Source organism: Papio anubis, chromosome 2 (assembly GCF_008728515.1).
Source record: "Papio anubis isolate 15944 chromosome 2, Panubis1.0, whole genome shotgun sequence".
Classification (NCBI taxonomy): domain Eukaryota; kingdom Metazoa; phylum Chordata; class Mammalia; order Primates; family Cercopithecidae; genus Papio; species Papio anubis.
The window spans coordinates 86,650,018-86,675,064 of record NC_044977.1 but is presented as its reverse complement, the minus strand read 5'-3'; the positions used below and the strand labels follow the sequence as shown (position 1 = coordinate 86,675,064).

The 25,047-nt window shown below is 42.8% G+C and overlaps 2 protein-coding genes across 6 annotated transcripts in view; one reads left to right on the top strand and one right to left on the bottom strand.

The window, feature by feature from the left end:
• The window catches only part of IL17RB (interleukin 17 receptor B), a 20,336-nt gene extending 11,156 nt beyond the window's left edge, over positions 1 to 9,180 (top strand). For all 3 annotated transcript variants that reach the window (XM_009200546.4, XM_031663285.1, XM_003894287.5), the window contains 3 exons: positions 863 to 962; positions 2,274 to 2,372; positions 8,132 to 9,180. In XM_009200546.4, the coding sequence (XP_009198810.1) occupies positions 863 to 962; positions 2,274 to 2,372; positions 8,132 to 8,694 (762 nt within the window). In that variant the 3' untranslated portion in view covers positions 8,695 to 9,180. The remainder of the gene's footprint in view (positions 1 to 862; positions 963 to 2,273; positions 2,373 to 8,131) is intronic.
• On the bottom strand, positions 8,292 to 25,047 carry ACTR8 (actin related protein 8). 3 transcript variants are annotated; one of them, XM_009200548.2, is made up of 14 exons: positions 24,824 to 25,047; positions 22,873 to 23,043; positions 21,362 to 21,472; positions 20,915 to 21,019; positions 20,481 to 20,654; positions 19,886 to 19,979; positions 19,222 to 19,354; positions 17,508 to 17,661; positions 16,332 to 16,427; positions 15,694 to 15,834; positions 14,537 to 14,801; positions 13,284 to 13,447; positions 12,294 to 12,482; positions 8,292 to 8,405 (listed from the first exon to the last, which is right to left on the bottom strand). In XM_009200548.2, the coding sequence occupies exons 1-13, from the start codon at positions 24,944 to 24,946 to the stop codon at positions 12,339 to 12,341; spliced, it is 1,875 nt and encodes a 624-aa protein (XP_009198812.1). In that variant the 5' UTR covers positions 24,947 to 25,047; the 3' UTR covers positions 8,292 to 8,405; positions 12,294 to 12,338. The 3 variants fall into 3 exon arrangements, with proteins under 3 accessions (XP_009198812.1, XP_009198811.1, XP_009198813.1); XM_009200547.2 differs by lacking the exon at positions 8,292 to 8,405 and having other exon boundaries at positions 12,116 to 12,482; XM_009200549.4 differs by lacking the exons at positions 8,292 to 8,405; positions 24,824 to 25,047 and adding an exon at positions 24,487 to 24,739 and having other exon boundaries at positions 12,206 to 12,482.

The following is a 25,047-nucleotide window of genomic DNA, read 5'->3' as shown; positions in this document are numbered from 1 at the left end:
TCCACAGGGCTGAGGTCAGGAGGCCGACGTGGCAGTCGTGGTCCCTTTTGCTTGTATTAATGGCTGCTGACCTTCCAAAGCACCTTTTATTTCCATTTTCTGTCACAGACACTCAGCACTCAGGGATAGCAGTACCATTTTACTTTCCCAAGCCTTTAACTGCAAGATGAAGCTGCAAAGGGTTTGAAATGGGAAGGTTTGAGTTCCAGGAAGTGTATGAACTCTGGAGAGGGGCTGCCAGTCCTCTCTGGGCCACAGGGGACCCAGCTGAACACAGGAAGTTGGAGCAGTAGGTGCTCCTTCACCTCTCAGTACATCTCTTTCAACTCTAGTTTTTGAGGTGGGGACACAGGAGGTCCAAAGAGTAAGGAGCTTCCGTGCTTCATTCCCTGGAATAAAAAGTGCTCAGACAGGCCAGAGGGGGCAGGCACCAGCCAGGATATGACGGCTGCTACCCTTTTCTGGAGAACCATATACTTCCCTGACTACAGGGACTTGCAAGTCCTAAAGCACTGGCTGAAGGAAGCCAACAGGATCGCTGCTGCTCCTTTTTTCTAGAGGAAATGTTTGTCTATGTGGTAAGATATGACCTAGCCCTTTTAGATAAGGGAACTGGTATGTTAGTAACATGTACAAAGTTTAGGTTCAGACCCCAGGAGTCTTGGGCATATGGGTCTTGGGTCACTGGTTTTCACTTTAGGGCTTTGTTACAGGTATGTGACCAAAGGGGAAAATGTGCGTGACAACACTAGAGGTAGGGTTGAAGCCAGAAAGAAGGGAAGTTTTGGTGGAAGTAGGAGTCATGATGAGATTTAGCTCTGATGCATGGTGTAAACTTTCTGAGCCTCTTGTTTTTCCTCAGCTGACTCCGTATTTTCCTACTTGTGGCAGCGACTGCATCCGACATAAAGGAACGGTTGTGCTCTGCCCACAAACAGGCGTCCCTTTCCCTCTGGATAACAGTAAGTGCCCAGTCACTTCAACCAGATGATCAAAGTGGCTCAGGACACACAGTCACGGCCCCCACTCAGTGTGTGGAAGGGTGTGTGTGTGGGTAGTGCAAGGGGTCCCTGCCTGTGTACACTGAACTGAGGTGCACAGAAAGCTAACAGTGCTGTCCCAGAGAACCTAGAATCTGAGTAAGAACAGGTTTTATTTGTAAAACCACTCATGACTCTTTATAAAGCAGGATACACAAAAGGGAAAAAAAATACACGGTGCAAAATGGATGTTCTGAGTGCCACAAGGATCTGCTGAAAAAAGTCAAAGGTGTACGATGACTGGGTATATATGAGAATGAATATTTCACCATATTCTGATTCTCTTACCAGTCTCCGTGGCCCAGGATAAGCTGTTGGTGTGGTCACACGGCCAACATTTGGATAACAAATGAGGAATAATGGCACCACCTCACTGGTGCCTGAGAACAGCATGTTTCTGAAAATGTCTCTGGAGTTAGAGATGTGTTAGCTTTTTCATTACAGATGGAGAAATACAATGTTTACACCACAGACCAGGGGTGGGGTCAAAAGTTGGAAGGCGTCATTAGACTCAGCCAAATGAAGTGAAGACAACCCAGGTGCCTGGCAGTCTTGACTTGTGCGTGGGCAGAGCCTTACAGATTCCTGGGCACTCTGTGCCTGAGCTTACCTGATGTTCCTGTGAGGCGGGTGGCACTACCCTCCATGTATGTCAGTCTAACAAGATGACCTGTAAAAATGCCATCTATACGTGCTACGTATGTAAGCAGTTGCACCGAGAATAACATTAATTCCTTAAAGAACAAAAAAAAAAAAAACTGGACAGAAACCCTAGTTCCTACTGTGAAAATGCCTGTGCATATCAGGAGAAAGCCAGAGATTTTAGGACTGTTCTTAACATCCTAGGTCCCATATCCCTTTTGAGACTCTAATGCAAGACCTGCACACTCTAGGGAAAAAGATATGATTGGCAGACTCTCTAAAGAGCTTCTGACTGATGGCTTTAAAGGGATCTAAACCTCTACAAAGTGGCTGGGCACGATGACGCATGCCTGTAATCCCAGCTACTTGGGAGGCTGAGGCAGCATTGCTTGAACCTGGGAGGCAGAGGCTGCAGTGAGCTGAAACTGTGCCACTGCACTCCAACCTGGGCAGCAGAGCGAGACTCTGTCTCAAAACTAAAAAATAATAAAAAATAAATAAACCTCTACAAAGTATACAAAGTCTTAGTTTTTCAATAAGAGATACGTGTGGATTTGTTTTCCAAAGGTGAATAAGCTTTGTTTTCTCCAGACAGAAGCAAGCTGGGAGGCTGGCTGCCTCTCCTCCTGCCGTCTCTGCTGGTGGCCACATGGGTGCTGGTGGTAGGGATCTATCTAATGTGGAGGCACGGTAAGGGTTATAATTCTTTAAAGACATCCTCATAAGGAAATAACATTTTGAATTTTTTTTAAAAGAAGATTCCTCTGGAGGCAATCACATGTTGGCATTTCCCTGAGTTAGATAGCATTTATGTAATACCTTCCAGTGCTCCTACGGAGACTGATACGAGCATCACTGGATCACACATGCCAGGTGAAAGCAGCGTCAGGAATTCCAGATCTTCTGACTGTCCCATTTTTACCACTGATCCATCCACCAGTACTGAAATGCGCAAAAGATGGCTGATAACAAATTACACTCTACTTGTGATGGTTACTCTATGCTAGTTCCTGTTTTTTAGAAAACAGTTCTTCTGAGGTGTAAGAAAAGCTTTCGCTTGGATTCATACACAGTTGACCCTTGAACAACAGGTTTGGACTGCACAGAGCCACTTACACCTGGATTTTTCCAATACATACACTGGAAAATTTTTTGGAGATTTGTATCAATTTGAAAAAAAAACTCAGATGAATTTATTTTTCAATTAAAATATTGAAAGAAATTAAGAAAAAGTATGTCATCAATGCAGAAAATGTATGCAGATCCTAGTCTACTTTATAATTTGCTACCATACCAATAGTTAACTATTTTAACTATTAAAAGTTAAAAATTTATCAAAACTTAAACACACACATACCAACTGTACACGGCACCATTCACAGTTGAGAGAAACATAAGCATAAAGATATGGTATTAAATCGTAACTGCATACCATTAACTGCAGTGCACACTGTCCTGCTGTTAATAATTTCCTAGCCACCTCCTGTTGCTACTGCGGTGAGCTCAAGTGTTGCGAGTATCCACTTAAAACACCATGTGATGCTAATCATCTCCAAACGAGCAGTTTGTCTCTCCAGTAAATTACATATCACAGTAGAAAGTATCTCCAGTGGTTCTCTTGTATTTTTCGTGTTTAGTGCAATATTGTAAACCTTTAATAACACCTTAGGACCCATACCAAGTGCCACTAGTAATGCTGGAAGTGCTCCCAAGAAACAACATCATGAAAAAAGGAAAAAAAACCTTTTTTTTTCCACTACAAGAAAAAAAGCCAAATTGCTTGATATGTACCATAAATTGAGGGTCTGTAGCTGTGATTGGTCACCATTTCAAGATAAATGAATCCAGCATAAGGACCATAGTGAAAAAAGAAAAAAATTAATGAAGCCATCACTATAGCTACACCAGCAGGCACGAAAACCTTGCACATTCTGCAGAATACCTTTTAATCCTGTATTGAAAATGTAGCTTTTATGTGGGTGCAGGATTGCTATAAGAAAGGCATAACTGTAGACTCAAATATGATTTGAGAAAAAGCAAAGTCATTATATGACAACTTAAAGCAAAAGGAAGGTGAAGCATCTAAAGCTGGAGAATTTAATGCCACTAAAGGATGGTTTGATAATTTTAAAAAGTGTGTTGGCTTAAAAACTGTCAAGATAACAGGAGAAGCAGCTTCTGCTGACCAAGAGGCAGCATATGAGTTCTCAGATGCCATTAAGAAAATCACTGAGGAGAAAGGATACCTGCCTGAACAGGTTTTCGGTGCAGATGAAAGTGTCCTCTTCTGGGAAAAAATGCTACAAAGGACATTGATTAGTAAGGAAGAGAAGCATGCATCAGGATTTAAGGCAGGAAGGGACAGGCTAACTGGCCTGCTTTGTGCAAATGCAGTTGGGTTTATGATCAGGACTGGCCTTATCTATAAAGCTGCTAACCCCCTGGCCTTGAAGGGAAAAGATAAACACCAGCTGCCAATCTTTTGATTGTACAATAAGGAGGCCTGGACATTGAGAAAACTTTTTTCTGGATTGGTTCCAATGATGCTTTGTCCCTATAGTCACAAGTACCTTCCCAGGAAAGGATTGCCTTTTAAAGTTCTTTTGATATTGGACAATGCCCCCAGCCACCCAGAACCCCACGAGTTCAACACCAAAGTCCTCAGAGTGGTCTCCTTGCCCCCAAACACATCATCATTTGGCCCCTAGACTGGGAGCCATAAGGACCTTCAAGGCTTATTACACACAGTACTTTATGGAAAGGATTGTCAACACTATGGAAGAGAACCCCAACAGAGAGAACAACATGGAAGTCTGGAAGGGTTCCATCACTGAAGATGCCATCATTGTGACAGAACAAGCCAGGAAAGCCATCAAGCCCGAAGCAATAAATTCCTGCAAGAGAAAACTGTCCAGATGATGTGCATGACTTCACAGGATTTACAACACAGCCAATCAAGGAAATCACGAAAGAGATTGTAGATGTGGCAAAAAAGGTGGGGGGTGAAGGGTTTCAAGATGTGGATCTCGGAGAAATTCAAGAGCTAACAGATAACCACACTAGAGGAACGCGGAGAAGAGCAGCAGCGCCAGAAAACAAATTGACATTAAACAATCTCGCAGGTTTCTGATCAGTCAAGACTGCTTTTCACTTATTTTATAACACAGACCCTTCTATGATACAAGCATTAAACCTAAAGCAAATGGTGGAGGAAGGATTGGTACCATATACAAATATTTTTAGAAAAATGAAAAAGCAAAAAGTCAGAAATGATGATGTATTTCTGTAGTTACACTGAGGCGCCCACCTCTCCAGCCTCGTCTTCCACCTCTTCTGCCTCTGCCACCCCTAAGTCAGCAAGACTAACCCCGTTCTCCTCTTCCTAGTCAGCCTACTCAACTTGAAGATGGCAAGGATAAAGACCTTTCTGATGGTCCACTTCCATTTAATGAATTAGTAAATATCTTTTCGCCTCATGATTTTCTTCCATTTTTTTCTCTAGCTTAATTATAATACAGCACATAATACATATGACATGCAAAATATGTGTTAATTGGCTGTTTGTGTTACTGGCAAGGCTTCCAATCAACAGTAGGCTATTAGAAGTTAAGTTGTGGGAAAATCAAAGGTTATAGGAGATTTTCAACTGCATGCAGGGTCAGTGCCACTCCCCGCCATGTTGTTCAAGGGTCAGCTGTACTCTCTAAGGACTTTACCAGCTTTAAAACATGGAGTATTTGAATACAGAAACCAGAGCATTTACATACTCTGCTCGAGGCAGAGCTATTAAAAAAACTTCTCCTCCTCTTCTCCATACCTAGAAAAGGAAATACAAATGCATCCTTTGAGTCATTTGTGATGTTGTAACTAGAATGAGATTAACTCCATGCTCTAAGCTAAGAAAGCCACGGGGCACTTGGACCTCAGGAATACTTACAACATTTAGGGATGCTGTCTGACCTGTATTCATTATAGTAGTTTCAAACATGGTTTCTGTTTTATAGCACCATATAGGGCAGAATTCCAGGTAAGTTCCAGGGGCTGAAAAGGGGTGCCACTTAACTTTGGGAACTGTAAAGAAACTACTACCTGCAGGTAGAAGACAGTACAAGCAACTACTGAATTGACCCAACTCAAAATGTGAAGTGCAGAGGCAAAGTGTCCCTGTTCATATACAGCACTAAAAGTACTGAGGTTACAATCACCCACCTCAAACAAAGTATCCTTTTTTTTTTTCCCCCCCTTGTTCTTGAGACAGGGTCTCACTCTGTTGCCCAGGCTGGAGTGGAATGGCATGATCTTGGCTCACTGCAACCTCCGCCTCCTGGGCTCAAGTGATCCTCCCACCTTAGCCTCCTGAGTAGCTGGGACCACAGGTGCATGCCATCAAGCCCAGCTAATTTTTGTACTTTTTGTAGAGATGGAGTTTCGCCATGTTGCCCTGGCTGGTCTGGAACTCCTGGACTCAAGTGATCTACCAGCCTTGGCTTCTCAAAGTGCTGGGATTACTGGTGTGAGCCACCAAACCTGGCCAACAAAATATCTTAAACCTAAAGTTTCTATGAATTTATTTGAAAAGAGAAGGCGGTCGGGCGTGGTGGCTCAAGCCTGTAATCCCAGCACTTTGGGAGGCCGAGATGGACGGATCACGAGGTCAGGAGATCGAGATCATCCTGGCCTAACACAGTGAAACCCCGTCTCTACTAAAAAGTACAAAAAACGAGCCGGGCAAGGTGGCGGGCGCATGTAGTCCCAGCTACTCAGGAGGCTGAGGCAGGAGAATGGCGTAAACCCGGGAGGCGGAGCTTGCAGTGAGCCAAGATTGCGCCACTGCACTCCAGCCTGGGCAACAGAGCGAGACTCCGTCTCAAAAAAAAAAGAGAAGGCTTGGTTGAGAGGATTGTTTTAGTGAGAGGGACTTAGAAAATACTGCTTTTAAAATAAGTGTGGGGAAAAGAGAGAGAGATCAGACTGTTACTGTGTCTATATAGAAAGAAGTAGACATAAGAGACTCCATTTTGTCCTGTATTTGAGATGCTGTTAATCTGTGACCCTACCCCCAACCTTGTCCTTGCAAGAGACACGTGCTGTGGTGACTCAAGGTTTAAGGGATTTTGGGCTGTGCAAGGCGTGCTTTGTTAAACAAGTGCCTGAAGGCAGTATGCTTGTGAAAAGTCATCACCATTCTCTTAATCTCAAATTCCCAGGGACACATACACTGCCAAATGTCGCACACTGCCAAAGGTCGCAGGGACCTCTGCCTAGGAAGGCTAGGTATTGTCCAAGGTTTCTCCCCATGTAATAGTCTGAAATATGGCCTCGTGGGAAGGGAAAGACCTGATCGTCCCCCAGCCTGACACCCGTGAAGGGTCTGTGCTGAGGACTAGTATAAGAGGAAAGAAGGCCTCTTGGCAGTTGAGATAGACAAAAGCATCTGTCTCCTGCCCGTCCCTGGGCAATGGAACATCTCGGTGTAAAACCTTACTGTATGTTCTGTTTACTGAGAAAGGAGAAAACCGCCTTAGGGCTGAAGGTGGGACGTGCTAGCGGCAATGCTGCTCTTTATGCACTAAAAAGGTTTATGGAGATGTTTGCATATGCATATCAAGGCATATCCTTAAACTTATTCAATGTCATAGAGATCTTTATTCATATGTCTTACTGCTGACCTCCCTACCATGATCCTATTATCCCGCCACTTCCCTTTTTCTAAGATGGTAAAGATAATGATCAATAAATACTGAGGGAACTCAAAGACCAGTGCTGGCGTGGGTCCTCTGTATGCTGAGCGCCAGTCCCCTGGGCCCACTTTTTCTTTCCCTATACTTTGTCTGTTCCCTGTGTTCCATTTCTTTTTTTGAGATTTGAGTCTCAGCTTTCTCTCTATAGCCTAGGGCTGGAGTGCAGTGGCCGGATCTCAGCTCACTGCAAGCTCCACCTCCCCAGGTTTACGATTCTTCCTGTCTCAGCCTCCCGAGTAGCTGGGACTACAGGCGCCCCACCACCTCGGGCCTGGCTAGTTTTTGTATTTTTAGTAGAGACGGGGTTTCACTGTGTTAGCCAGGATGGTCTTGATCTCCTGACCTCGTGATCCGGCCTGGCTCCCGCCTCCCAAAGTGCTGGGATTATGCAGGATGGAGTTTCACCGCGCCCGGCCTCTGTGTCTCATTTCTTAAGTCTCTCGTTCCACCTAACGAGAAACGCCCACAGGTGTGGAGGGGCAGGCCACCCCTTCAAATAAGGTTTAAAAAGTTAAGGTTTAAGCATCAGTGTGTTTCAGGTGATGTGTTCAAAAGGAACATCAGGATGTTTTTCCTTGCTGTCACTAACGAGGCCCTTGGTGCTCAGCTGACATTCTCTAACAAGGGTTCATTTGTCAGGGATGGTTTACAGAGTGAAAGCCTGCTGTTTACTGTTCACAGATAACAAATGCTTTTCTCCCCTGACAGAAAGGAACAAGATGACTTCCTTTTCTACCACCACACTACTGCCCCCCATTAAGGTTCTTGTGGTTTACCCATCTGAAATATGTTTCCATCACACAATTTGTTACTTCACTGAATTTCTTCAAAACCATTGCAGAAGTGAGGTCATCCTTGAAAAGTGGCAGAAAAAGAAAATAGCAGAGATGGGTCCAGTGCAGTGGCTTGCCACTCAAAAGAAGGCAGCAGACAAAGTTGTCTTCCTTCTTTCCAATGACGTCAACAGTGTTTGCGATGGTACCTGTGCCAAGAGTGAGGGCAGTCCCAGTGAGAACTCTCAAGACCTCTTCCCCCTTGCCTTTAACCTTTTCTGCAGTGATCTAAGAAGCCAGACTCATCTGCACAAATATGTGGTGGTCTACTTTACAGAGACTGATACCAAAGACAATTATAATGCTCTCAGTGTCTGCCCCAAGTACTACCTCATGAAGGATGCCACTGCTTTCTGTGCAGAACTTCTCCACGTCAAGCAGCAGGTGTCAGCAGGAAAAAGATCACAAGCCTGCCACAATGGCTGCTGCTCCTTGTAGCCCACCCATGAGAAGCAAGAGACCTTAAAGGCTTCCTACCCCACCAATTACAAGGAAAAAACGTGTGATAATCCTGAAGCTTACTATGCAGCCTACAAATAGCCTTAGTAATTAAAACATTTTATGCCAATAAAATTTTCAAATACTGCTAACTAATGTAGCAGTAACTAAAGAAACTACATTTACAACTTCAAAGCTAGATTAGTTTTATACATAGAAATCAATTAGTTTTAATTGAAAACTATAACCATTTTGATAATGCAACAATAAAGTATCTTCCAGCCAAACATCTAGTCTTGCATAGTCCATGCATTGCAATGTACACAGAACTGTTTAGCTAATATTCTACGTTTAATTAATGAATACCGAATCTAAGAACCCCTCACTGGTTCACTCGATAGCATCTTAGGTGAAAAACTTTCTATTACGTGCAAAAAATCATGGTTTTTAAGATAACAAAAGTAGGCAATAAACAAGCTGAACCCACCTTTACTGAACCAGATGATCTAGTATATGTGTAACCACTTGTATTTAGTGTTTGCATAAGACCTTCCCTCTACAAACTAGATTCATATCTTGATTCTTGTACAGGTGCCTTTTAACATGAACACCAAAATACATTACCCACAAACTTGTCTACTTTTGCCTAAAGTTACCTATTAGAGGTCACTGAATGAAAATAATTCTTAAGTTGAAAGCCCTCTTGAAGTAACCTTTTTATAAATCAGTTATTATAATGGTTTACTTAAATAAAAAACAGGGCTGGGTGCAATGGCTCATGCCTCCAATGCCAGCACTTTGGCAATGCCAAGGCAAAAGGATCACTCAAGACCAGACTAGGTCACAAAGCGAGACCTCCATCTCTACAAAAGATTTTAAAAATTAGCTGAGTGTGATGGTGTGAGCCTATGGTCCCAGCTACTAGGGAGGCTGAGGTGGGAGGATCACTTGAGCCCTGGAGGTCAAGGGTGCAGTAAATGGTGATTGTGCCACTGCACTCCATCCTAGGTGACAGCGAGACCCTGTCTAAAACAAACAAATGAAAAAACCCCCACAGAATGACAGAACACAAAAGATGGTGCATTTTGTCTTCCAACTTTTTACTCTTCTAAAAGCATCTTTAATTTTTTTTTTTTTTTTGAGACGGAGTCTCCCTCTCTCAACCAGGCTGGAGTGCAGTGGCGCTCTCTTGGCTCACCATAAGCTCCACCTCCCGGGTTCATGCCATTCTCTTGCCCAAGCCTCCCGAGTAGCTGGGACTACAGGCGCCCGCCACCACGCCGGCTAATTTTTTGTATTTTTAGTAGAGATGGAAAGGTTTCACTGTCTTAGCCAGGATGGTCTTGATCTCCTGACCTCATGATCCGCCCGCCTGGGCCTCCCAAAGTGCTGGGATTACAGGTGTGAGCCTGGCCTAAAAGCATCTTTTTCTTAATGCAGAGGTTACATTATATTAGCATATATGTTTTTTTCTGGGAATGCTTATTTCACACAGCACAATACTGAATCTTCTCTGGAATGTGGATCAATTTCAGATGGATGACTATTAAAATGTGTATATTTGCAGATTACCTTTAAAGGGCCACCTCATGCCTTCTAATTTATGTCTTATGGATAAAAAATCAAAATCAAGCATAAAATAAAAACTGTGTCCAGCTTTACAAGTGGACACTTAGTAATGGCTGAGGCAATATGTTTAATGTAGCAAATTTCACTTATTTGTCATGATCAGTTTTCACAGTGCTTGTAAGTGCTGGTAGCAGAAGATGGACATGGTTGAGGTCACACTTGGACCAGAAACCAACTTCCTTTGAATCAGCTCTACCAGTTCTAAGAGCAATATGCTATTAGGTGAAGAACTATTTAACAAGAAATACATTATGTTTTGTTTTGTTTTTCTGAGACGGAGTCTTGCTCTGTCGCCCAGGCTGGAGTGCAGTGGCGGGATCTCGGCTGCAAGCTCCGCCTCCTGGGTTCACACCATTCTCCTGCCTCAGCCTCCCGAGTAGCTGGGACTACAGGCACCCGCCACCACAGCTAATTTATTGCATTTTTAGTAGAGATGGGGTTTCACCATGTTAGCCAGGATGGTCTCGATCTCCTGACCTCGTGATCCACCCGCCTCAGCTGCCCAAAGTGCTGGGATTACAGGCGTGAGCCACTGCGCCCGGCCCAGATACATTATGTTTTTGAAAACAGGCAGCTGATACGAAATTGCATTGAAACACCCCAGAAACATAAATGACATCAATATTCTATAATGTTGTTAACACATTTAAAAAATAAAACATACAATTTTCAAATTGAAGGCACACATCCCAGTTGGTACTGGAAGTTTAAACTATTTTTAATACTGGTAGACTCTTCATTTGTAACCTACTGAGCAGTTACAGAGGGTACTCCCATTGATACAAAATGCTCTAGTACCGGCATTTCTCCACATCCAGAGTTTTTTCTGTATTCCATTCTGATTTCCATCTCTTATCTGTTCCCTGCTTTTGTCCTTCCATCTCACCCCCATCTCCAGCCTTGATAAGCGAGATGGCGGAAGCAGGTGCCTAGGAGGAAGCAGCAGGAAGCAGCATTTTCCCACTCCTCCCAGAGCGCTGGGCTCCCAGACTGTGTTCCTGTCTCTGGACAATGCCTTCTCTTCCTCCTGGGCTCAGAGGGTTTCACTAGAGCCTGGACCACCAGTGGTAATAGCTGTATTATTTAGATTTTGCTTCAGGATGCTCAGAGGTTAATGTCAACTAATCATACTGAACATCATGAACTCCAGCAGCTTTCACTTAATCCTTCAGGTAAAGGAAAATTGGGGCTTGATGACTACGTTTGTAGTATTAATAACTACATCAGTCACCATTATCAGTATAACACAAGAACTCTAAATTATACCCAAATCATTTCTATTTAGCTTTAGGAAGAAAACAAGATTTCCTTTTCAGCATTTGTTCTGTTTTGGCCAAATAAAAACTGTTTTCTTTCTTCCTCCAAGCTCACCCTAGGGCATGTCAGATAACAAAAGCTAGTCTGCCCAGCCTTCCATCTTTACCTTTGGAAATCGAGACTTGAATGGGTCCCATTCTTTTTCTGTAATCCAACAGAAAATGAAAAAAACCAAAAACCACCAAAACTTTTTCCCCCTATTTGGGATTCTAAAAGGACATATGAGTCACATCATAAGTGCATTTAACTCAGACAACTTTAGATCCTAATGAAATACTAGACAAGAGAGAATGGCATGAGTGGACAGTTCTCCCTCGTCACACACTACCCCTCATGGTTTTATGAGGCTGCCTGCTGATGAGATTCAACGAGCCAACTTAAATGAAGGGCTTCACCACATGAGAAACTTCAATAGCAATGTCTACATCACTGGGGAGTTTATGACACCCTGAGAGAGGGCAAAAGAGTTTACAACTGAAGAGTAAGTTCCTATTTATTCTCAAATGCCCTGACCAAACTGCTCAAAAGCAGTTTATAATTTCAAACCAATGTCATGTCCTCAACATAAAGTTCAAATTCATTTACTGTCCATGACACTTAAGCATCTAGGCCAATAAATTACAATACATATATTCTGTAAGAGTCTTTTATACCAAGAAGCTTGTTTTTGGTCTTCAGCAGTGACATTTCCTCCCCATTCACCACACAAACGCAGCCCGCTCTCGTAACATGCGGACACCAAAGCGCTGCCACTCTCGCTGATAAATCCACAGTTCCTGTGTTGTATCCAAACAAGCCAACACTGCCCCTCCTTTCCATGCAATCAGTCGGGGGTCCATGTCCTAGAAAAGGGATGAAGACATTTTAGCCGAATCACATAAGATACATACTCAATCATTTACTTGAATATGGGGCCGAGAAAAATCCCTGCTGAGTCAATACCTAGTAAGCCAGGCTTTCAACCTGTATTAAAGACAGTAGTACTTATGAACTAAAGGCATCTTTCTCTTTCAATAGCCAAGAAAACTTTTAAATTTTTATAACTAAAGATGCTATTATTTACTACTATTGCACAAATACTGTTTACCCTGTACACAGGAACATATACAAATGACTTATTTATTTCGAAGTTTGAATGGAATAAATAGATCCCCACAATCCCTCCCTCAGGATTAAAAAGAAATAGGAACATTTCCAGGAATTGTTAGTGACATTTAATAAAACACACAAAATCTATTTCTAAATTCCTGGGTTTATCTTTCAAGATAGTTCAAACCAAAAAGATCCTTAAACATCATCTGGTCCAGGGACCAGAAGTAGATCCTTCATATAAAAAAGAGATTAAAATGGAGCTGTTCTGGCTGGCAGGGCTTGAGAGCAGTCCGTCCTCCCCTTGCCCAACAAAGGTGGAATTCAGTCATGCTAGTTTGGGGAGCGCGGCAGGGGAAAGCAGCAGAAATCCAGTACCTTAGGCCACAGCACCTTCCACCACATCTATGGCTTGCTGAAATTAACTTTCCCACTTGCCCTAAGCCCTCAAGAACTCCTCAGACACAAGCCCATGCCTCCTGGGATCTGATCTGTCCACATACAAGGCTGGTTTCATTTGTATACAGTCCAACTTGCAGAATAAAACAACCTACCTTAGGCCTTGTGATCACATCCACATTTTCAATAATCCGCCTGAACGATGGTGGCATTTTGTTGAGAATTCTGTGCTGCAGAAATTCTTGAGCTTTATGAAACATCAAACCACCTCCCACCACTAGGATGGAGCTGTACATCTTCTTTTTGGTATCATCGGATGCTGAAAAGACAGTGACATCCTCCATGCTTTTCTCTCCACATTCATAATTCTAGGCCAAGCCACCAACACCTCTTGCTTGGGCAAGTGCAATAGCCTTCTCAAAGATTTCCCTCCAGCCCACCCTCCACACTGCAGCCAGGGGAACCCTACAAAACACAAATGTAGGCGTGTTGCCACGCCACTGCAATCCTACTTGCAGGATTAGGATCAAAATTTTTAACAGTCCGAGTGTGGTGGCTCACGCCTGTAATCCCAGAACTATGGGAGGCCAAGGCGGGTGGATCACCAGGTCAGGAGTTCGAAACCAGCCTGGCCAACATAGTGAAACCCCGTCCCTACTAAAAAGACAAAAATTAGCTGGGAATGGTAGTGTGTGCACCTATAGTCCCAGCTACTTGGGAGGCTGAGGCAGGAGAATCTCTTGAACCCAGGAGGCAGAGGTTATGGTGAGCCGAGATCACGCCATTGCACTCCAGCCTGAGCAACAGTGAGACTCTGTCTGAAAAAAAATAAATAAATAAAATATTTAAAGGGACCCACAAGATCCACTATGGGTGGTCCTCACCCGCTTCTCTAGCCTCATCCTCACACTCTGCTTCCCAGCCACATTGATCTTCACAGGCTTCTTCCTCTACCCCGTTACTGCTAACTGACCCCTTTCATCATCCTTTACATCTCTTTCAAGGGCCACCTTCCTCAAGGAAGCTTTCCCTGCCTCCCACCTTCCATACCATCCCCTAGGGAATAAAGATTCTATGTGAAATTCCTCAAATTATTACACAAATGTGAAATTACCACTAGCAGGTGCTACAAAGTTGAGCTAAAGGATACTGACTGCTCAACAGTACCCTGCCAGTGGTAATTCCACATTTGTGTAATAATTTGACTTATTTTGGCTTCTTCCACTAGGCTATAAACCCATCCTACCTCATTAATGTATTCCCAACACCTGGCAATGCAAGTCAAGTAGGCGCTTAACTGTTTTTCATTGAATATGTTATACTGCACAAGTATATCCTAGACTGAACTAATTTATTTAACTGCTATCTTGTTTCACTGTTATCTCCCGGTCTCCCTGGATGTGCTTACAACAGCAGTCTATGCTATGAAGGATGGCTTTATCCAGGCCCAGGGCTTTCCCTTCAAACAGCGAGATGGCAGTCTTCCTGGACATCAGTGCAGTGAGGGCCTCCTCGGAATCGTTGCCAGCCATCAGGCCATCTCCCTGTGAGGACCCCAAATCTACTTCTTGGGAATGGAGTCTTTCTGGAAGATCAGAGGACTGGCCACGAAGATCCCCTTCAAATCCAATAGGTTTGGATGCAGACTTTCGGTCAGCAGTAGCTTTTGCAGACTTTAAATCAAAAGGACAATCAAGTAGGTGGTATTACTACAACAGAACACTGTTGATGTTGTCTAGCTAGATCCCTCCCTACCCTACTACTATGCACTAGTATAAAACAAAAGTCACGCAGCAATACAACAACTGCCCAGCACCCATTCCCAGGTAACAGGAATGAGAGACGGTGCACAGATAAAGATGCTCTGACCATTCCAAAGCAGGGTAGCTGCCGGTAGGCAGGGTGGCTCTCAGAACTGTATCATCACTGGTTAGATTTTAAAACTGAAAAACCAGTGCAGACAGACTTTATTCCCCATGCCCTGAGTTTTTAAATGGAGTATTCCAGTGGGATTCATGGGCCATGACTGTTAAGGAATTCTTACTTTCAGATCCTATCAGTCCACCTCATGTTTGCCTCTGGGGAGGAACAAAGACTAGAAAATCTAGTCTCCATCATGAGCTGGTGCTGTTTCATTAGCAGACAAGACCTTTAATTTGTGCCCCTGTACCAGACATCGTATTACGGGGATCTGCTTTCAACAAAGGAATTCAGCTCTTTGGCTATGCCATGCATCTTTCACAAAATTAAGTAACAGGTGAGATTTTAATGAAAATACTGCTGAAAAAATATTCAGAAGTAGATAATGTAAGTAAATGATACACACCAAAAGGAAAGTGTCATTAACTTTTAAATGTATGGACTAGCATTCAGAAAATTAATGTTTGCTGAATAGAGAAATCTGTCTTCCAGATTTTAAACTCAGACTTCAGTTGATCTACAATTCTAAAAGCTATATCAGTGTTATGCTGGAAGATAGAACTGATTACAATGGCCTATTAACGCTGGACAAATTTCTCCTTAAGGGACAAAACTCTCTCTTCTCCTACCAGAATTGCTACGGACCTGTTCTTGTTTGCTCTGTGTGGCCAACAGGTAATGTTCATCGTGAGGATCCTCAGGATCACCCTGAGATCTGTGCTGCAAAGTCGTCATTTTCTGTCCAACAATTCCAAAAGTTGCAGGGTAGAACAAAGCCATTGGAGCCTGTACATGGAAGGAAAAGAGTGATCAACAAACAAAAGATACTGCCTCCTGAAAAAAACTGACCCACTAAACACTGTTCTTCTAAAAACAAAACTGGCAGATCAGATTCTCTAAGTTAGACTAGGCAATCTTCTCTTTTGGGAGTGGCATTATTTCTCTGGTGTACCACAGGCCAGAAAACTCACTCATCATCCAACTAGATGGGTGATATGACACCATATGAGAGAAATCTCAAAACAAATATAAAGTTCTTCATAATCTACTTCATAATTTCCTAAAAAGAATGCTACCTTTCTCTCTAATTAACAACTCCTCATATAGGGGCTAACTAGAAAGATGTTTTTCTATACCAGTGGCTTAAATGTTGGCTTAGTGGATAATCTACAATCAGTTGACATTCTGATCTCACAATGTTTCCAGCAAGTGCATATTCTCTCAGTGTGACTGAACCTGGATAACTTTCCTTCTACCCATGGAAACAGACACCTATAAGTTACCTGGAGTTTTTCATCTCCTAATCGAAACTGGTAAAGCAGGGCAGGAGAATCAGGATGTCGAATCTGAAACTCATGGTCCTGAAGCCCAGAGATGTCCTGATTCCAGGAAAAGATGCTGTCAGTGAATCAGTAAGAATGCATGTAAACTCTTCAAATTATGCTTCAGCCTCACCATCATCTAAATATCACCTATAAAAAGGACAACCTACAGCTTTGTACCACTCTAACTTAAAATAGGAATTCAGCTATACTTTGTTCCTCTATCTAAAATTTCTGGAATTTCTACTGTTTGCATTATTTGTTTTCTCCATTATCAATATACATTAGTACAAACAATGACCCAAATCAATAAGCAAATTCCCTCAGTAACTGGGAAATTTACAGTATTTTTATGTTTCCCTAATTTTTTAAAATTTAGTACCTGAAAAAAGTAAAAACAAGTCTCAAACAAAAAAAGGATACCAATCCATATATAGCAATGATTAAACATTGTTTGCAATATTAAGAAAGTGCTTCAAATTATAACATTTAACAAAATGTCTGTACTTACATATTTACCTACTATCCTCCTTACACCTAAAGGTTTATCTTCACCTTTTATCAAGATGAGACAGAGAAATTTCCTAAACTCTGTTTCCTAAAAAAAATCAAACTGTTTTCCAGAGCCTGAGACATACCCTCACTGCTTAGACCTTAGCAAAAAAACCCAAAAAACTTTCACTCCTTAAGGGCTTTCTCCTCAAGGCTTTATCTTGGGTTGAAAAAGGCAGTATAATGCTGATACTTTATTTTTTTATTTATTTTTTTTGAGACGGAGTCTCACTTTGTCGCCCAGGCTGGAGTGCAGTGGCGCAATCTCAGCTTACTGTAAGCTCCGCCTCCCGGGTTCACGCCCTTCTCCTGCCTCAGTCTCCTGAGTAGCTGGGACTACAGGCGCCCGCCACCGCGCCTGGCTAATTTTTTGTATTTTTAGTACAGACGGGGTTTCACCGTGTTAGCCAGGATGGTTTCAATCTCCTGACCTCGTGATCCGACCACCTTGGCCTCCCAAAGTGCTGAGATTACAGGCGTGAGCCACCGCGCCCAGCCAATGCTGTTACATTTTTAAGTATCTTTTAAATCTCTTAACTTTTTCCTAGAAACAAAAATAATCAGCAATATTGATTCTGCTCCCACCTGATCTAAATGACAAAAAGTTTCTTTAAGGTGTTGCAGAAGAAGACAATCCATTTTATTTGTTAACTGGCATTCTCTGTAAGGGAACCCAGCTCGCTGCATTAGCCAGTAAAAACATCTTGACACATCAGATCCTCCATATGCCAGACAAAGCCTAAAGTTAAGAGAAAAGGGTAGATGGTTAATCTGTTGGTTAAGAAGGTGCAAAAGGTGTTTGAAGAAATCCATTAAAGGCTGGGCATGGTGGTTCCTGCCTGTAATCCCAGCACTTTGGGAGGCCAAGATGGGCAGATCACTTGAGGCGAGGAGTTCAAGACCAGCTGGCCAATATGGCGAAACCCTGTCTCTACTAAAAATACAAAAATTAGCCAGGCATGGTGATGCACACCTGTAATCCCAGCTACGTGGGAGGCTGAGGCACAAGACTTGCTTGAACCCAGGAGGCGGAGGTTGCAGTGAGCCAAGAGATCACGCCACTGCACTCCAGCCTGGATGACAGAGTGAGATTCTATCTAAAAAAAACACAAAAAAACAGACAAAAATGTCCATTAAACACAGTGATATATAGCAAGTTTCAAGAAATGTATGTTGAATGGACAGAATGAATGGATGGAAGGGAGAAAAGGAACTTTAGCAAAAACCAGTGGGGGGCACCTAAAGTAGTCATGATGTTTGAAAATGTATCTGAGAAACCCAATACTCACTATTAAATCCAGCTCACTTCCCAGTCAATATGTGTTTATCATATGACAGTTGTTTGGAGGTCTACACTCACTAGCATATAAGGCAACAATGACAATACAAGACAAACTTATGAGAGAACAGTTGAGAGAAAGCTGTCTACTAAGAAGGTTTCTACAATTTGGGAAGACAGCTGCTGTATTATTTTATTGGCAGGAAACGTGGGTCCAGCATTTTCTCCACACTTTGAGACCCAGTGGCACTGGATATTCTAACAACGGATGAGCCAAAATAAAATGGATTTTAGAATGTACTAGAACTTGGGGTGGGAGGCAGCAGATGACCCTTTCTCATGGACAATTTAAGCCCTCTTTTAAAGACTCAAACTGCCTAATGTGGAGGACGGGAAGAATGAAAGCATCCTGAGGGGCAGCAAGAAGCCATCTCTGGAGCACAAAATGCTTCAGAGAGCCCACACCTGCATTACCTGAGTGTGCTCACATATGTCAGGCTTGCCTGAAGAAGGACAAGCTGCAAATCTGGTCCTGATAGTAATTTTCTTTACCTGTCTATCATCATAAAGTTACTCACCCACAGTACACCACTATGACAAAAAAATGCAGATATTCAAAACACTAGCCAGATAGTTCAGATTGAAAAAGCCGATTTCCTCCTACATGACTTGCCGAAATAAAGCTCTGCTCTAAGGGTGTGATTAGTAGCTCTGTGCCAAACCACAGCTAAAGACATGAAGCTACCGTTTACATTTCCTCTATGGGAAAGCACATAAAACATACCAGGACTTTCAGGGGCTGCTGATGTAAATCCGTATTAAGAAGTTCCAATGGGAAGGGTAAAATGATTCGTTTTCGCCTTGCTGGAATTTGCACTTCCATAATCTTGCTGGTTTCCTATGCAGACTTTTGAATATATGGTTATCTTATAATTTTTAACCTGTGATTTTTTATTATTTACAGTTGAACAGATTATGAGGGAAGAGGGAACAGGGAATGCCACCTTCCAAGTTCCTCACCGAGTATTCCGATGAGACACCCCATCCTCCACACAGCATACGCTTGTCTTCTGGTCCCCAACGTCTACAATACACGTGCTGCTTAAGCCACTGCCATAGGTGGCACACACAGACTCCTGATGGACCACGATCCCTGGGGGAAAAAAAAAAAGGCAGAGTAGTGATCAGCTGTAGAGCGGCAAAGATCCCAAAACAGATAATCAACTGAAGTGGGGAGCCTAGGGACTTCTGGGCAGGGTATCTGAGGAACACTGATCCTTTCAGAATAAGCATTTAAATAAGTCGGGCACAGTGGCTCACGCCTGCCATCCCAACACTTTGGGAGGCTGAAGCGGGCGGATCACGAGGTCAGGAGATCGAGACCATCCTGGCTAACACAGTGAAACCCCATCTCTACTAAAAAATACAAAAAATTAGCCGGGTGTGGTGGCGGGCGCCTGTAGTCCCAGCTAATCAGGAGGCTGAGGCAGGAGAATGGCGTGAATCCAGGAGGCGGAGCTTGCAGTAAGCCGAGATAGCGCCACTGCACTACAGCCTGGGCGACAGAGTGAGACTCCATCTCAAAATAAATAAATAAATAAATAAATCCATCAATTAGATTAACTCTGTCATTAAAGAAAGAAAATTCCATTTAAAATAGGTTTCACTGGGATATCAGACATACCTGAAAAGCCCATCTTCATTAGTATCATATTCACTAGTTCCTTCACATGCTGTTTATTATAGATATCAGGAATTAACAAGATACATCTATAATACTAAAAAGAAGAACAAAGATAAAAGGGTTAACACTCGAGTCTCGTCAGGTCAAATTCACCACTTCTTTTTAGAGAGACTTCCCTTCAAAGGAGTAGCAGCTACGGTTACACACCCAGAATAAAAGCTCAAACCTCTGTATTATCCTATGGGTTTTATAAAGAAATAAAAAATGCTCAAGTGTTTTTTTTCCTTGAAATTATTAAAAACTTGTAAAATGAAAAATAAGACAACTGATGTGTCAGTAAGGTCCAAAAAGAAGACAAAAATAAGCAAGCTTGCTGATTTGAGTAATAGAGACACCAAAGAAACAGAGAAAGAATAAAAGCACTAGAAGGGAATTAACTGAAGAAGAAAAGACATCCTCAAGCCACTAAGATCCTCACCCTGAAGGCCAAGAATGCATCAAGAAGGACACTATATTACAAACAACTCGGTAATGTGTACTTTCATTGACCAAGAATCTTAAAAACAATCCAAATTAACTGAGAATTTTAACTTACCTTTAAATCTTTCAGTGGGATTTCCAAGTATTTTTGTATCGCATGAGACCATATTACTTCAATATCTGCCAGAACAGCTGTAAGAGAGCCCCCAGGGCCTGGATGAATATTTAACTGACCTCTTCTGATAGGCCAGTGAATATTGTAACAGTCCAGTGGATTAACATACAAGGCCTAGAAAAGGAGGAGGGAGATGAGTACTTTGTTAAAACTTTCCTCTCAAGGTTTTCTGGATTCATATCCAAAAATCTAACTAACGTTTGCTGAATGTGAGAAATGTTGAGAGTGATATAGGAGTCGGTGGGACTATCTGGTACTCAAAGTAGGGTTATAGAGTGCTAGGAAATGACTAGGACTCAGTGGCAAAGTAAGTGAATTTTAGGAGGAGGATCAGGTTCCCCTTCTTCCATTCTTAGTGTAAAGAAGTTTCTTACCTCCTCTCCTACTAAATACTCAGGGTGATGAGATGTGTTTGTCCACTTATTTCCCGAACAGTGATCTAAAATTGCAGGTCGCATCTGCTTATTGTAAGAGCGTGCCTGAAAAGAAAAACCATCAGAAAATTATCTCAATTTATTCAAGGCAGGGGCAACATAAGGGTCTCCTTTTCTTTTCTCTCCCACACTAGATACATTGGCAAATTTTAATCACAAATATTTGGCAAAATACATCAACTTGCCTACCCCCACCTCATAGATTATGTGGCTTGCCTAAGCATTTGTAACACTGACTCGGGTATTCTGTAAGTAGTTATAGGGGGTTTTCTTCCTTTATAAGGAACTCCCATCTTGTATTTGCATAGTGATACAGGAAGAACATGTGAATGGTATTATGATACAAATAGTGGTGATAAAAGAATAAATCTGAAGAGTTGATCGAACCTGTTCAGGGGACACAGGAATGCGTCTTGTACCATTGGACATCTTTTTAGACCATATTGCTTGATCCACCATTTTAAGGCCATTTTGTCTTTGTTCATTACTTTCCGGTTTCTGGGGGGGAAAAATGAAAGATGAGCAGTACAACGGATTTAATGAGAAGAGAAAGCAATTCAAAAACTACTAATTTAATCCAATCTTTGGAAATGCTCCTTTATCAACAAGTAGCATTTTCTTAATCTTTATCACATGTACTACTCTTAAGAATTCCCTCCAGCCTGGGCAACATGGCAAAACACCATCTCTACAAAAAATACAAGAAATTAGCTGGGTGTGGTGGCACAGGCCTGTGGTCCCAGCTACCTGGGAGACTAAGGCGAGAGGACTGCTTGAGCCCAGGAGGTGGAGGGTGCAATGAGCCGAGGTCACATCACTGCACTCCAGCCTGAAGAACAGAGCAAGACCCTGTCTCAAGACAAGAAAAAAAGAATTCCCAGGAATCTTTTATAAGTCAAAAGCAGCCCTCACTATAAAACAACTATATGCTAAATTTTCAAGTGATTTTTCATAAAATTTCTCACAGCACTAATCAAAGCATACCTACTTCATGTTTACAAAGTATTTCAGAAACTCTTCCATACAATTATATGATTCTTATGTTTATAATTTTGACAATGTCACATTCCTTCATATGTTGATCAGCAAGTGTTCTCATTATTATAGTATAAAGAAAATGTCCATAAATATCTTTACATAAATGTTTTTTGATTTTTATTTCTTAAACGTATTTCCTAAAGTAGAATTACAAGATCCAAAGATAAATAATGAAGTATAGACTCTTATATCAGCAAGTTATATTTAAACTTACAACTGAACTTACGTAGGGTCTGCTAGTTACACTAAAAAATGGAACCCTAAGGCCTACTATCAGAATTAAAGAAACTTTACATTCCCAAAACGATCCTTGACTTAAAACTTCAAAGTAAAATGTGGATTATGATGTAACATATAGATTTATCACTGATCACAAAGAATTTTCCTGATAATCACCATCTGTAACATAGGATAAAGTTGATTCTTACTGCAAGAAAATTTTTTTTTTGCCTTGAAATTATGGTTAATCTAAGACCATAAGTGCTTATTGTAACAATCTAATTTGCTAATGGATTGAAATAGTATCTCTTTCAGATACTTACAGTTTAAATATGGCTTAACCACTAAGTTTAAGCCTGTTAACAAGGACCTGAATGTATCACTTTAAGTGAGTGATGATTCTGTGTCTTCCATTATAGAACACCTTCATCAACACTCAATTCACCCTGAAAGACTTACTTTTGTTGTAACTAATTCTTTATATCTCAAGTCACTAGCTCTGATGAAAAATGAGTGACATTATTATTTTAAAACACAGCAAAGCTATGAAGACATTTCTTTAAGATTCTGATGTACTTAAGTGTCTACGTCCTCCCAGGGAAACAGCCTTAGGCTTTCTCTCCAGGTCATTTTTGACTTACATTTAGTCCCTCCCTTAGAAGCCAACTGTCCTTGTATAGGGGTTGCCCTTGTTGTTTGTGTCTTCGCGCAATGACATGAGGAATGCTGGCAGGAAGAGTGTCTGTGGCTCGACCAATCCTTAAAGTTGTTGAACCTGGATGTATGACAATGATGAAGTTGCTCTGGATTTGCTGCAGATATAAAACATAGATGTGTGACCTTCGTAAATAATATGCCGGTAACAAAGTTAAACAACATACACATAACAAGCTAAACTAAGAAGCTGACTCAAAGGTATCAAAATAATTCAGTAAAGAGAATTCTTTGAGAAGTATCCAATTACTGCTCTCTACCTAAACACAAACTTATTATGTTCCCTTGACGTGAGTCATAGTACATAGCTTGACAAATATTTGTTTAAATGAATGAAACAAAAATTATCCACGACAAATTAACATACAGTTCCTGAGCATTTATGTGACTGAAGAAACATTGCTATAGAATCCAGGCCCAGGCTCTGAATTCACAGATCTGTCTGCAAATTCAGACTGCCACTTCCTTGCTCTGAATGAAGTTCCCACAGTTCACCAGTTACTGTGAGGATTAAATGAGTTATACATGTAACTCAGAGCTGGGCCACCGGAAGCATTCGAGGAATGTTGACTTTTACTATAGTAAAGCCTTTCAACGTGATCCACTGCCTTCACAAGAAGTCAGACTCTGTGGCTTACATGACCCTCATGATATGGCCCCCGCTATGATCTCCAGTCCCCTTCCTTAACTCCAGACACCCTAATCTACCGCTGGGCCTCCAACACTTCACATCCTCTGTTGGCACAAGTCTCTTCCACATTGTTCTTCTTTCCTGAGATTCCCTCCTCCCTCTGGTTAGCTCCTAATCACCTTCAGGACTCTAAACAGATGTCACCTCACCTCCTTTGAAGAAACCCTCCCTGACTGTCGGGGATGGAGGAGGTACTTGCTTGAGTGCCCAATACTGCCCTCTGCACAAGCCCATTCCATGCCATGCTCTGATACCTGCTGTCCTATCTCCAAGTGTGAGCCCTCCCCTCCTAATCACCCCCACCCAGAGTAGGAGAATCCTAGAGGGAAGCACCTGGCAAGGCCCTTACAGACCATCCAGTCAGCCTTCTCAACTAGCTGGATGGAGAAACCAGGCCTGTCCAACAGTAATGGCCACTCTGGGCTTGCCGTGTGCCAGGCACTGTCATAGTAGTGATAGCTAACTAGTAGCTGCCCTATGTGAGCACTTATGTGAATTGTACACTGCCTGTGCCCGTTTTCCTACGTGAATGCTGTTTTAGTTACTGATTAGTAAGGTTTTGTGTGCGTGCATACGTCTAAAGTCCTTTGCCAGGCATGCTACGGCAAATAATTTTTTCTGGTTAGTTTAGTTTGGTCTAATCGTGTTGTTTTTGATACACAAGCTCTTAATATATATTTAGACAAATGTCCACCATTTCCTTGCTTGAAGTGACTTGCATTATCTGAGATTTCTTAACAAAGGAAAAAGCCTGGACCCCGAACTATCTCTTAACAAGTACAGGCTGACGCTCCCAGTGAGCCAGCCTGGTGCTAAACTCTATCTGCCACCATTTAACCCTCACGGCAACCTGCGAGGCGGCTGGTATCACCGTGGTCGTTTTATGGTCGGGAGGCTGAGGCCACAGCCCGGGTCGCAGGGCACACAGCCAGCCGGTAGGGCGTGCGGGGGGACGGAACGGTGTCCCTGCGGGGGCTCCGCCTGGCTCCTGGCGCTCCGCGCCTCCTAGCCCTCCGCGTCCCGGCGCGCCACGACCCGGAAAGGAAAGACCACTTCCGCACTCCCCACCAGGGGCTGGGGCCTGCAAGGAGGACTCGAAGCCTCCAGCCGCCTCCCGCCCCCTGCCCGGCAGCGGAGGACCCAAGCAAGGGTAAAGGGTTCTAACCCAGACCGGTCCCGAGCCGCACCTCCTGCAGCGACTCCGGCACCAGCGCAGGCACGATGGGCCGCTTCACGCCCCGCTGCTCCTTCTCCTTCTCTCCGCCCTTCTCCTTCCCGTTCTCCGCGTCACCCTTCTCAGCCTGGGTCATCGTGGCCGCCAACACCCACCAACCTCTCGCTTCAGCTCCGCAGCCACGACTGCCGGGACGGAAGGCCCACCGCGCAGGCGCACGGCCGGGTGCCCACAGTC

Coding starts and splice junctions, on each gene's coding strand:
- ACTR8 (XM_009200548.2), bottom strand. CDS start 24,946: ATGACCCAGGCTGAGAAGGGTGACGCGGAGAACGGGAAGGAGAAGGGC. Junction 23,044..24,823: donor TGCCGGAGTCGCTGCAGGAG/GTGCGGCTCGGG, acceptor TTATATCTGCAG/CAAATCCAGAGCAACTTCAT. Junction 20,655..20,914: donor AGTATTTAGTAGGAGAGGAG/GTAAGAAACTTC, acceptor CTCCTTTTCTAG/GCCTTGTATGTTAATCCACT.